A 13,164-nucleotide genomic window follows, 5' to 3' on the forward strand; every position below is an offset into this window, starting at 1 on the left:
ATTTTTGTTTCAATAGGATTTTTTTCCCCTGGTTTGAGGGGGGCAGAATTGATTTCAAATAAACTGGTGCAATATTTTGAACCCAAATTTATTGGTATAGTTCTTCAAATAAATCAGAGGATCTAACGAATTGCGAATCATAAATCATCTTCAAAAAATTCATCAATATTCATTTAAATTTGGGCACTGGTAGTCTTAAGGAATAAGCTTCTCAAGGCATTATCCAGAGTTAAAATGATACTTTGACCCATATCAGTAGGAAATGAAGTCTTGGGTAACCGAATAAATATTACCAGTTTCAAAATAATCTCTCTAAATTGGATTGATATCACCAAAATGGAATTTCAAAAATTGTAAAAATTTATTGTATAATATGTGCTTACTAGTTATTATGCCTAATAACCTTTGATAAATGCAATACTAAAGATTGATTATTTTTTAATTTGCTATATTTTCCTTTCTACTGGAACATCGATCTACTATAGGATTAATATAACGCCAGACAACCTCCTTAAGTTGGTTGCAACCAACTAACATGGAAACACGTCATACATAGTCGTGTCAGCCCTAACAACCCTGATAGTAAGCAACTTCCTACGAACCTTAACAAACTATCAGAATATCCTTATTAAATAATACAACATCTTCCCCTGCATCCTCCTGAATAGACTTAGCACACCAACTCTTGGAAATTACTCCAATGCGGCATCTTCAATCTAGTTGGAATTTTGTTAAACAAGTGTCTTGACACGGCTATCGAAATTTGAGGATCAACACCTCTAAAAAGAGAATAAACAAGTTTATTGTTAACGTCCCAACCGACAACACTGACAAATTCATCAATACGTTCTTCAATTTCTTCTTCTGTGATTGGTGCCCTTCTAGGATACATCTCATGTCGACCTAAGAACCTCTTCAAATATTGCACGTTGATAACTCTATGCTTCTTTGATATACTCGGTAAATCAACTTCTATGCATTATCATTAATCTTCTTCACTACCTTATATGACCCCACATAAATAGGTTCTGATATTTTTCATATCTGAAATGAGAGTCTCTATGTACTAAGACATAGTCCCCAATCGTCAATGTCAATACATTACGCACACTATTATTCTGAACTTCCATGTTAACTGCACTGTCATCCAGGGCATCCTGGACTCTAAGTGTTAACATCTTCATATATCTTGTCATATCTACTGCAACGAAGTTCCTAGTTGATAACTCATTACCAGTTTCAATCTTTCGTTCTAACGGCGACTATCCTACATCGGCTTCGAAAGGTGACATCTGCAATGTTCTGTTAGGCGTCGAGTTATATGCAAATTCAATATACGGTAGCCAATAATCCCAACAAGTGAATTCATTAAATGTATAAGTCCTTATCATACGATTTAACGTTTGAATAGTACGTTCCGTTTGACCATCTCTCTGCGGATGATTAGATGACGACTTCTTCAGCTCGATCCCTAATCTTTTCGTAAGTTCCTGGTACAAACCAGCGGTAAACCTCGAGTCCCTATCACTAACAATCGATCTTGGGAACCCATGGTAACAAAACACATACTGATATAACAACCGTATTGTTTCCACAATGGTCAATGGTTGCTTAGCTGTAATGAAATGTGCACGCTCAGAAAATCGATCCACAATGACCAATATGATTTTATTCTCTGAATCTGCAATTGGCAAACCTCCTACAAAATCCAAAAAAATATCCAACCATCCCCCCTCTGCTACCTCCAGTGGCATCAGTAAGCCTTGCTTCTTAGGTTTATGCGTCTTCATTATCTGACACTGCGGACATGAAGTAACATAGTTACGCACAGATCTGAATAGATTCGGCCAAAAATATCGTTCGTATATCTTATGATACGTTGCCAACACTCCAAAGTGTCCTCCGCACAAATTATGATCGTGATACAGATTCAGTATTGTCATCCGTTTTTTCATTGGAACAATTACTATATATATATAATCTAACACATTCTCTTCGAATGTAAACCTCGATCCATATGACATTGAAAGCCTTAGCTTTTTCACAAATTTCTCAAACACGGCTTCGTCTGCTTTTGCTATCTTAGTATTATCATCAACGCCTAGATATGCAATGGCAGCTGCGCTTAGAGGGTCTTCTTTTCAGTAACTATACCAGCTTTTCAGATCCACTCGTCCAATCTCCTCGATCATAGCGGTAGTCTTCTCTAACGTCCGTGTATTCTCTGTAGGTTCACAAACCATACGAGAGAGTACATCTGCTACTACATTTTGAGATCCTGGTAAGTATTGCAACTCGAAATCAAAATCAGCCAATACATCTATCCATCTCTGCACCCTGGGCGTAGGTTCTGTATCCCTCTTCAGAGATAATAGGCTAATATGATCCATTCTCAATATAAAATGATGTCCATGCAATAAGTACTTAAAATGCTTTAGTGCTTCAATTATTCCCAGTAGTTCCAATTCACACACCGGATAATCCCATTGAGCTCCTCTAAGTGACTGAGAATAACATCCCACTACTCCAATTTTCTTATTCTTCTCATCAATTTCCTCCAAAACTGCTCCTACACCAATCTTTGATGCATCCGTTGTCAATCGATACCTGCTTTCCTCTTTGAAAGCCACTACTAACACGGGTTTCGATGTCAACGCACGTTTCAACTCTTTAAACGATCTCTCCTGCTCCTGCTTCCATGGGGAAGTCTTCGTGATAAACTCTTGAATAGGTTTAGCTACTCTCGAACAATCCTTAATGAATCACCGATAGTAATTGATCATTCCTAAGAATCTTTGAGCCTCTTTGGCACTGGTAGGTGTCGGAAATTTATCAATCGACTCGCATTTTCCTTGTAATGGTCTGATCTGATTCTCACTAATATAATACCCAAGATATTCAACTTCCTTGGCAGCAAAATGACACTTCTTCTTTTTCGCAATCAGTCCTTCCTCCTTCAACCTTTTCAATACCTTATCCACATGCTCCCAATGTTCTTCTAACGTTGCGGAATGAATCAAGATATCGTCTAGGTACACATTCGCGAAACTCATATCTCTAAACAAATCAGCCATATACCTTGAGAAAGTACTAGGTGCGTTTACCAATCCGAATGGCATAACTTTATACTCGTATTTTCCACTAGGCGTTACAAAAGCTGTTTTGTATTGATCCTTTTGTTTCATTGGTATCTGGTGATACCCACTATGAAGGTCTAATGTTGTAAAAACCTTTGAATTGCCAATCTTCGCTAATGATTGTTCGATTCTTGGTAATGGAAAAGGATCTTTAACGGTAACCTTATTCAGCTTCCGGTAATCTACACATAACCGATAAGTACCATCCTTCTTCTTAACCATAACGATGGGCGAACTAAATGGATATTTTGAAAGTTCAACAAACTCCTTCTGTATCAAATCATCTATGATTCTACTTCTCTTTCCATTCTCGGAGTTAGTCTGTCCGGTTGTGAGTGTGGCATTCTCTCGCTGTCCAGGAATTACCTCGATTTCATGTTCATACATGTGTCTGAAACGGTGTCCTTATATTTTGTTGATGCAGGTTCCACTCTGAGAAGATACTGTTAACAGTTTCTTGGTTGTCATTCAATTATTGATTCATGTCAAACTATATTATTTGGAAGCTAATAATTATTTGTATTATTCATTTATTAGATAGAGGGCAGGAATAGTTTTATTAATATTGAAAATTATCCCTTTATATAACTTAGGGTCTTTATTTAATTATTCTAAGTATATTCTGGTTTTTCAGCTTTACCGGTTTACCGGTTTGCTGATTTACTGGTTGTGGTTGCTGTGCTTCTAACGCTAACCATATTTTAACTGCTTGTTGAAGTATCGTATAAATTCTACCGATAACGCAATACCTCCGATATTATATGTAATATTTCTGTAAAGATATGATTATAATATAAATCAAACTGCTTAGGGTTTGCAAATACATTTTATTTTATTAACGATTTCATTGATTTTGTATAGTCATGTTGATTTTTGTTAATGAAAGATATTTACAAGAAGGTTCTAAAAATAAAATTACCATTTTAACAATTATTGTTTTTCTATTATTCCGTTGTCCTCTCAGCTGTTCTTACTTATCAATCACATTGATATAACTAAGGTAATGAAATCAAAGGATAGATGGTTTCTATAAGTGGGTGAAGCCAATTTGGTGGTTCAAGCTTTTTATTATATGACAACCTTTTGACTAGTATACAATTATAGGTATATAGAATAAATATAAGATATTAGACTCAAGTCTGCATAAAGTTATATCGATATCGATAGCTTTTTGTATAGTTCGCAAAGTTTAAAATAAGTAGGAAATATAGGATCACTTGAATGAACAAATAATCGTTGTTGTTCTGTCACCCCAATATATTATTATTTTCCATTGGATAATGTATTATTTAAAGTCATTATATTATACCACAGACTAATATATCTATATAGAACACTGTAAATATTCGTCTTTTCGAAACATAATACAGAGTGTCTCTGCCGCACTTACACTTGTTCCTTGTTCCTTCCAACTGTTTGCCTTAAAAGGTAGCGAAAAGGTTGGCCACAGACCCACGCATTAGCTCGAAATGATTTTTAAGTTCAGCAGAGTTATTTGAGCACGATCTTAAGATCCTGATGAACCCAAGCACACTCCTGCAACTTTCCCCGGCAACTGCAAGGTATCCATGGAAGCTGTACAAGGTACACTACGGAGTAAAAAGGAACGAAAAATTTTCATTCCTTCTCCACAACCGCTTCCAATGTTTTCCTATCTTGTAAAATTAAAGGTATGAAATGGTATATATACAGGAATTATTTCAGTTACGAATACTGTTTCTTGAATTTCACGATTAAGAATTATCAGATACCAATTTCTCTTTAGACATATAATCAAATGTGTTTTACTTGCGCTATAGATAACTCTTGGTATAAATATATTAGTACTATTGTCTGTGTTTTACAATTTCGCTCTCAGTTTCAATATTGATAACATTGCATTAGGAAAAGATGAAGACGTTGCAGTAAATCCAGAATATCGAGGACAGTATAAAGGTATTAATATTGGTGGTTGGTTGGTAACTGAACCATACATTACACCATCACTATACAAGGACGCTATGGCTCTGGCAAAGAAAAAAGGATCAAACGTGACTATCATTAACGAATACACTTTATGTGAAGCATTGGGATACGATGATGCTAAGGAATTATTAGACAATCATTTCAAAACCTGGATTACCGAAGAAGACTTCAAGAAGATTAGTGAAGAAGGGTTCAACTATGTTAAGATTCCCATTGGATACTGGGCGTGGAAGATTGACAATACAACTAATTTGTATCCAGGCAATCAGACTTTCAACGACCCTTATGTGAATATCAATCAAAAAGAATACCTTAACAAGGCTTTAGGCTGGGCATTAAAATATGATTTGAAAGTGTTTGTGAATGTATATGCAGTTCAAAATTCAACAAATTACTTTGATTTAGATTTAGAGAATTCTTTATGGGAAAATCAAAATGGAATTAGAGTAATTTCTTCAATTCTAAAAGATTATTTTGATTATATGTTAAACATAGATTATCCATCTTCTTTGGCCAGTTTGGAAGTTACATTTTCCCCGATGTTAGCTGTATGGCCAGCTGAATCCTATCAGATTAACTTTTATACCGACCTTTTTGACTACTACCAAACCACAAAGGACAGTATTAGTAACCCAAATCCAAATATTACCTTTACTATTCAGTATAGTGGCCCAGTCTATAACATGACATACCATGACTTGGATCTCGACTTTTATAATAGTTCCAGTCCTTATTACAAGGGAATCGAATATAAATCAGATTCGCAAATAGCTGAATGGGATCAAGTATTTCTTCAATATCGTTTTGCAGAATCCCATGATTTTGACATTGATCAATCCATTGAAAATATTGCACATAATTTTAACTATAAGAAAAATATCACCGGTGAGCCAGCATTTCCTATTACGTTTGTGGGTTCCTGGAGTAGTACATTGACTGATTGCACACCTTGGATACATGGTATTGGTTATGGATCATGGTACGATGACACATACGATGAAGATACAAATTATGAAGTCAAAAATGAATACGATGATATTGACTATGAAAACTATGAAAACTATACCTGTGTTTCTCAAAATCAAATTGAGGAATGGCCTGAAGAATACAAAATTCAAGTAAGAAAGTTTATTGAAACTCAATTATCGCATTACAGTACTTATACTAAGGGATGGTTCTTCTGGAACTGGAAAACTGAAAGTGCATCTGAATGGGATTACCAAAAATTGAGGGACCACGATTTGTTTCCACATCCATTTGACAATTTTACGTATTATGAAGCGAATGGTGAATTGAAGTTGGCTGATTCCGATAATGAAAGTTCTATATCCTCTGTTGAAACGTCGTTAGGTACCTCTTCGAGCAGTCGTATTAGTACCGTAAGTTTAGATATGGCCCCAACTTCCAAATCATCAAGCAAGAGTGAGAGTTCAAGTGTTTCCATGCGTGGTGGTAAAACTAGCTCAACCAGCTCGACTCATGTCAGTCAAAGCAGCTACACCAGTTCAACTCATCCCAACAGCACAAGTGCTTCGCACAAAAACGGGTCGTATACCATTAAGAGTCCTAGTATTTTTGCTTCAATATTTTCTTGGAGTTTAATGATGATATGTTTTACTTGCGGTATTATGTTGTTTGTCTAAATAATCAGAGTTATCGAGGCAGTATTGTAATATTATATACTTTTATGCACACGATATCAATAAATATGTAAAATTAGCGGAATTGAAACTGGAACTGTTGAGAGAAGGTTTGCAGAAGCAGCGAGACAGAATTGAGTTGGAATCAGATATGCCTCGCATCCCATATTGTTATAGATTTATTGGAAACTTATGATAAGTTGAAATATTATTGACACAGAAGGATATAAATTCGATTATCGCACTTATTTTGGGCTTACTTAGAAACTGAGTAACAATAATCGAACATAATAGATCTAAATTTTTGTTCAGATCCTATTTGTTGTACCTCAATTATACAATTCATAATTGAATTTTATCTCTTAAAATATCAATATCATCACAGAATCCCATTTATACCAACTCTAGTCATATTACATCATGATTTTGTTTAATTCGCTATACTATTAATGATGTATTAATTGGCGTTCTAATCAGGAATTTTGCAACTGTGTCATTGCATAGGTAGAATGGGGTTTAATCCATGTGTAGTTTAATTTATATATTATATAGTGTGTACTTCTGATAGATATATTATCACAACCAGGTAACAGAAGATAAGAGGGAGGATGAGAGGACGGGGAAATATTAAGAAGCGGCCCATATTATATTTATGATTGAGCTCTGAAATTATATGTACAATTTTTCAAGTGAATTCCTTGTGGCAGATATATACACATTGGCAGCAGGATCCTGGATTCTAGGAAGACATTGGATTGTTATTGAAGATTTAGTATTCAACAGAAACATATACCTTTTGATAAGTTGCAGTGTTAGCATCTAATACATATCGAACAGTTCCATGTTATTAGATTAAGTGTGTGTTAACATATATCAATGTTACAATTACTTCTATGCGATTGTTTCATTGATATATGTTGAAAACCTAAATTCTAATTGCATCACCGAGAGATATTATTGCAAACTGAAAATATTTTTAATTTCAGTTAATGTAAATTATGGCATCCAAATGTTTTTTTCTTCTTAATCGAATTAACAGTTTTAATTAAATGGATCAAGTTGAATTTATTTCCTTCCCAAATTAGTGTTGAAGTAATATTCGTATTATGTTTCAGATTTGAAATATTTATTTTACCTTACCATAATTGATTAAAATATTATACTAATTTTCCTGATATTAATGCCAGTGATTTATTTCGGTATCAAACAGTCAGCGCATTGAAATATAAGTATGCTTTAAAGTTTTATTTTATAAAAATATTCTTTTTTATAAAAATATTCTTTTTTGGATGGAAGTGGTAGTAGAATTGGGATTGGAAAAAATAATAAATGTAGCAAAATATGTTAATTTACGGAATATCAGATGTTTAGAGGGAGAACTTGGTTGGGAAGATAAGATTGTTAAATGCCACATTGTACTATAATTTAGGTAGAGATATTGTGTGTATGGATTATTTGATTATGAATATTTCGTGTAGTATATTAGACTATATACTAATATTTGGTGATATGATGACGGATATTACAATAATGGATTTGATTGGGGGATACCAGCTCTTCGAAAAAACAGAAATATCAACTTGTGAGTCCAACATTATTCACAAAGCTAATATATTGGCCAATCAAATAAATATAATGAATATGGAAAATAAAATCTATTTCTTTGTTTATAGACAATAAATATTAAAACATTATGTAATAGATTTATACAATGATTATCAATAATATGAAGATTCAAAATATGAAAGTGATATAACCAATTTAACGTATTTCAAGAAACAATAACTCGTTGGAACCTATACAATTGGTTAGTATTGAATTTTGTGTGTTGGAATATGTTCAGTATTAGAAATATGACCAGCAAACCAGCAGGATGGAATAGGCAGCAACTAATTAGAATAATTATATGAAATGTTAAAGCTATATAAAGTGATAGTTATTTATCTTAATAAAACTATTACTACTAAGATATATTTAATATTACAGTTCATTTGGTATTGAAATTAGTGGTAGGCAAAACATATTTTACAATACCAATCACATTATTAAATGTTTATTAAGTTCAAAATATTTAAATATAACATATGTCAAAGGGAAGGATTAATACACCAGAATACGAATACAATGTAGTTGTAGTATGTATTTTAATTGGAGAGTTGTATATAAAATAATAATGTACCCCTTCTTAAAACTACAATTGTGACTAAATTGGTGGTTGGTATCCTTTTGCTTTGGCATTTCTTAGAAAACATTAATGTCAGTTAAATCACTTCTATTTAAGTAAATATAGATAACAACTTGAAGCAAGCATATTATATTAGAGAGTCAGTGGATGCATTATTATACTGTCTATCTGTGATGTATTGTTTGGTCGGTATTTGGTAAGTTTTAATTATTATATAGTTGTATAGTTAATTTGGTGTACATTAGAATAAAGTCTGTTATTCATGTATTCTAGAGAAACTTAATGTGGAGATCTGTATTAGAGAGTAAATATACTACTAATTAATTTTGTTGTTGATAGATCTTTTAGATGCAAGTTAACGTACTAAATAGTATACAATGGTATACAATAATATACAATAATATACAATAATCACTCTTTATAGCAATAAATGTAACTGAAGTTAGTTTTGGCAATTGTTATTCTAATTATTCCATTGAATCGCAGTAACCTTACTATTTAGGTATAACTGCACCTCTATTAAAAACACGGTGATATAATTTATGACATCCTTATGTGATAAGGATTTGGTATTGATTACGCTTAAGTACAAAGGGATAAAAATAACGAAAGAGGATTTAGTCATGTTTCATGAAAAGCTTGACACTAATAAAGTACCAATGAAATGTATATAAATGAGATAGTTCCTGAAGTAAAGATATACACTTCTTGTTATTAAAGAGATGACGATAAAGATCTTTATATATTTAATATTACTGTATAGTTATTATAATAGTTTTATAACCTCATATATCTTTTAACTAATAACCTTAAGTAATTATATCTAAGGCTTCTTTCCCTATATAAATACATTAATACATTAATATTTAATATTCCTGACAAAAAAATTCAAAATGATGAAATTTATGTTTTGTTAGTTTTATATTTAGTGCTATAAATATTATTTATTATCAGTTGGATAACAAAGAAACTCATATAAGAAAAAATATTACAAAATATAAAATTGTATTTTGAACTAAAAATTGTAAAATTATTTATATTAATATATAAGAAAGAGAAGAGTTATAATAAAATAAGTTGAATTATACAAGTTAATTATATGAATAGATGTAAATTGATATAATGCTATTGAAAGTATATTAAATGAATTAGTTCTGTGACAGAAAAATGGAAATGAGAATGGTAGAAACTGATATTATTCTGGTTTGGATTTCTGTTAGAGGGATCTTAAAGTCTTATGAGGTGGGAATATATATAATTTAGTGTGTTTTAAATTGTGTATGATAAAAATATAAGGTAGTTTAATATCCAGGTGTCGAGATAGATACAACAGTATAATGATAGATACAACAGTATAATGATAGATTAGTTATTATAACTTGTAGTAGTACCAATATTAGAATGTGAGTAGGAAGATTGGGATAATTATTTGTGTTGATTTAGATTATTGAAATAAATGAGATAGTAGATTATTATTTTGGTGGGATATATGAGTTTAAGGCAAATGTGAATATTAGATTGTGACAGTGGGGATAAGAGGAGATAGAGTTGAGATGGTGAAAAATTACAACCAGAAATGAATTCACAAGCAGTGAATTATATTTATTAGATTTTAAGTCGAGCAATTGGAGTTACTATTAAATTTTTAATTTTACCAAAATACCATAGTTAAGGCGAGATTTTTGTCTTTTCATCTGAAATATTTTATTATGGGAAAATATATTTCATAGTGCGAGAAGAATCCCATAGTTAAGGCGAGATTTTTGTCTTTTCATCTGAAATATTTTATTATGGGAAAATATATTTCATAGTGCGAGAAGAATCCCATAGTTAAGGCGAGATTTCTATATTTTGGGCAGAATTGCTTTATTATAGGAAGAAATTTTATTTTGTTCTTAAGGCTGGATAGAGTAAAAGTGCGTAGCCCAATATTAGGTAGTATTTTTCTCGGTTTGGTATTATTTTTTAGGATGGATCTTGGTTGGGCGACATGGATGAGAGTTGGTTATGTTTTTTAGGAAACGTGACATGGAAACAGATTTTCGCGGGTCGGTGTTGATTGTTAGGAAGGGTATGAAGTGCGCGTTGGTGATATTTAAAGTGATGGTTATGGAGGATAATGTTTAAGGTAGTGATAGCTAAAGTGATGGTTGTTAAAGAGGTTGTAGTTAAGTTGAGATAATGAAATTTGACTACAAAGGTAAAGTGAACATGGAGATTAAGATTATTGAATAAAAAATATACTTAACAATAAAAGTTGGTCTAATTCATTAAACTGATGGTTAGACACAATAATCATTAGTGACAGTATGATAAAAGATGAACCAGTTGAGATGGTGAAAATCTAAGACCAGATATGAAATCACAAGCATTGAATTATTAATATCAGATATTAGCTTCAACAATTGGAGTGACTTTAGATGCTAATTGATAGGGCCTTAACAGCTGAGGTAAGGTCGTATGAAGTGATCAGATTATTGAATAAATATAATAATGTTACGCTACCATATTATAAATTGATTCTCTGCAAGTGGTTCTAAGAATATACGTTTGTGCGTTTATTTCTAAATGATATATTCCCATGTGTGGTTCCGGTGTTACGTGATCCCTTCCCGTGGTTATATGATAATAAGTGGCCCGCTTTATAGGGATGGTTAAAAGGTGTGATTTATGGATGTGATTTATAGATGTGATTTATAGGTATTATTTATAGGTTTGTTTTATAGGTTTGGTTTATAGGGTTGATTTATAGGGTTGATTTATAGGAATGGTGTAGAGGAATGGTGTAGAGGAGTGGTGTAGAGGAGTGGTGTAGAGGAGTGGTGTAGAGGTGTGGTGTAGAGGTGTGGTGTAGAGGTGTGGTGTAGAGGAGTGGTGTAGAGGAGTGGTGTAGAGGAGTGGTGTAGAGGAGTGGTGTAGAGGAGTGGTGTAGAGGAGTGGCCTAGAGGAGTGCTGTAGAGGAGTGGTGTAGAGGAGTGGTGTCGAGGAGTGCTTTAGAGGAGTGGTGTACTGTACCGTTGTATAGGCGTGCAGTCGACCAGTAATTCAGTGGAGATGGTTACAGGATAGGGGATAGCGCGGTTTCCCCTGGTTTTGTCTTGTTGAGTGTGTCAAGTTCAAGTATTCTTGAATCCTTCTCATCGATGAGAAGGGAAGCTTCTTCCAGCTTGGACTCTAGAAGCTTCAACTTTTCACTTATTTCTTCTGAAAAATCTTCGCAATTGGGTGAACTGCTCCATTCATTTTCATCGTAATTGTCTGTGGAATTGTCACTGCTTTCTTTCCCGATTTCCACAAACATTTGGAGCTCATTCTCGAGTGCTTCTTGTGCTGACTGAAGCATCGAAATTGAGTCGGCGTACGGATCAAGACCTGAATGGATCCCTCCATTCTCACCCTTGCCGATGCTCCCTTCATGAAATCCATGACCATGGGCATACAAATCACCATTCCCAATCGAATTCCCGCGGCCGCCATGGCGGGCGGGAGCATGCGACGTCAGGACCATGTCGGCCATATAGTGGAACGCATTACAAATAGATGAGACGTCTTTTTAAGACGCTCATGACTGTTAAAAACATGGAGTTACACACAATTATCGCCTTGCTATGAATTCACCGGACATGAGTCGATGTTATATGGAGTAAGACCAGCAAAGAAGCCATTTGATCCAGATGCACAGGATAGGGAGGTAAAGAAACCTTTTAGACTTTATGATTCTGGACGTGAGGATTATGATGATATTATGCCGCAGAATAGCGATAATGACAATGACCAAGTTGATGATACGCATGCTACTAGATAGCGAGGTTGACACCGAAGTTAATGGGGTTTACAATCATACAGGGATATCAAATGGACCATGTAGGGATGATCCCATCGCATTACAGACAATATTCTCAATAAGGATCACATAGCGGAATTTCTCCGATTTAGGGGGTGCCCAACTCAAAATTGTTTAATGAAAATACCGGCAAGATTATTTCGTTAAGAGGAATTAATTTTAAGGAGGAAACTTGGTGTCCAAATGGTTATAAGGATATGGCCAAAATTCATGGGAAAGCTTTGAAGAAACACCCGGTACAAAAGATGAAGCCGAGGGTGGTTCTTTAATCAAGGGGGTCTCAAAAAAAAAATAGAAGAGAGGGGATATTCAATGTGAACCTTAAGGAATGTAATGGGGAGGGGGAAAGATTTTAGGAACACTGGGAATCTGGGGTTCTAACAAGACCCTCCT

At 33.7% G+C, this 13,164-nt stretch overlaps 1 protein-coding gene and 2 further genes across 1 annotated transcript, besides 8 other annotated features; 1 reads left to right on the top strand and 2 right to left on the bottom strand.

Moving 5' to 3' along the window:
- Positions 1–682: 682 nt before the first annotated feature.
- Positions 683–973: a sequence feature (similar to Tkp3 protein; correction of possible frameshift sequencing error).
- Kpol_222p1 lies at positions 683–1,196 on the bottom strand (the record flags this gene model as incomplete).
- Positions 976–999: a sequence feature (similar to Tkp3 protein; correction of possible frameshift sequencing error).
- Positions 1,002–1,196: a sequence feature (similar to Tkp3 protein; correction of possible frameshift sequencing error).
- Positions 1,197–1,262: 66 nt separating this feature from the next.
- Positions 1,263–2,024: a sequence feature (similar to Tkp3 protein; correction of possible frameshift sequencing error).
- On the bottom strand, positions 1,263–3,524 carry Kpol_222p2 (the record flags this gene model as incomplete).
- Positions 2,028–2,141: a sequence feature (similar to Tkp3 protein; correction of possible frameshift sequencing error).
- Positions 2,145–2,762: a sequence feature (similar to Tkp3 protein; correction of possible frameshift sequencing error).
- Positions 2,766–3,524: a sequence feature (similar to Tkp3 protein; correction of possible frameshift sequencing error).
- A 1,613-nt stretch (positions 3,525–5,137) lies between these two features.
- Positions 5,138–6,745, top strand: Kpol_222p3 (exoglucanase repeat family protein; the record flags this gene model as incomplete). The annotated part of the gene is made up of 1 exon (XM_001642272.1): positions 5,138–6,745. The coding sequence occupies one exon, from the start codon at positions 5,138–5,140 to the stop codon at positions 6,743–6,745; it is 1,608 nt and encodes a 535-aa protein (XP_001642322.1).
- A 4,821-nt stretch (positions 6,746–11,566) lies between these two features.
- Positions 11,567–12,003: a repeat region (Kpol_222ptelp1~telomeric region).
- Positions 12,004–13,164: the final 1,161 nt, after the last annotated feature.

The sequence above is a fragment of the Vanderwaltozyma polyspora genome, genomic scaffold (genome assembly GCF_000150035.1).
Source record: "Vanderwaltozyma polyspora DSM 70294 KpolScaffold222 genomic scaffold, whole genome shotgun sequence".
NCBI classification, from domain to species: Eukaryota; Fungi; Ascomycota; class Saccharomycetes; order Saccharomycetales; family Saccharomycetaceae; genus Vanderwaltozyma; species Vanderwaltozyma polyspora.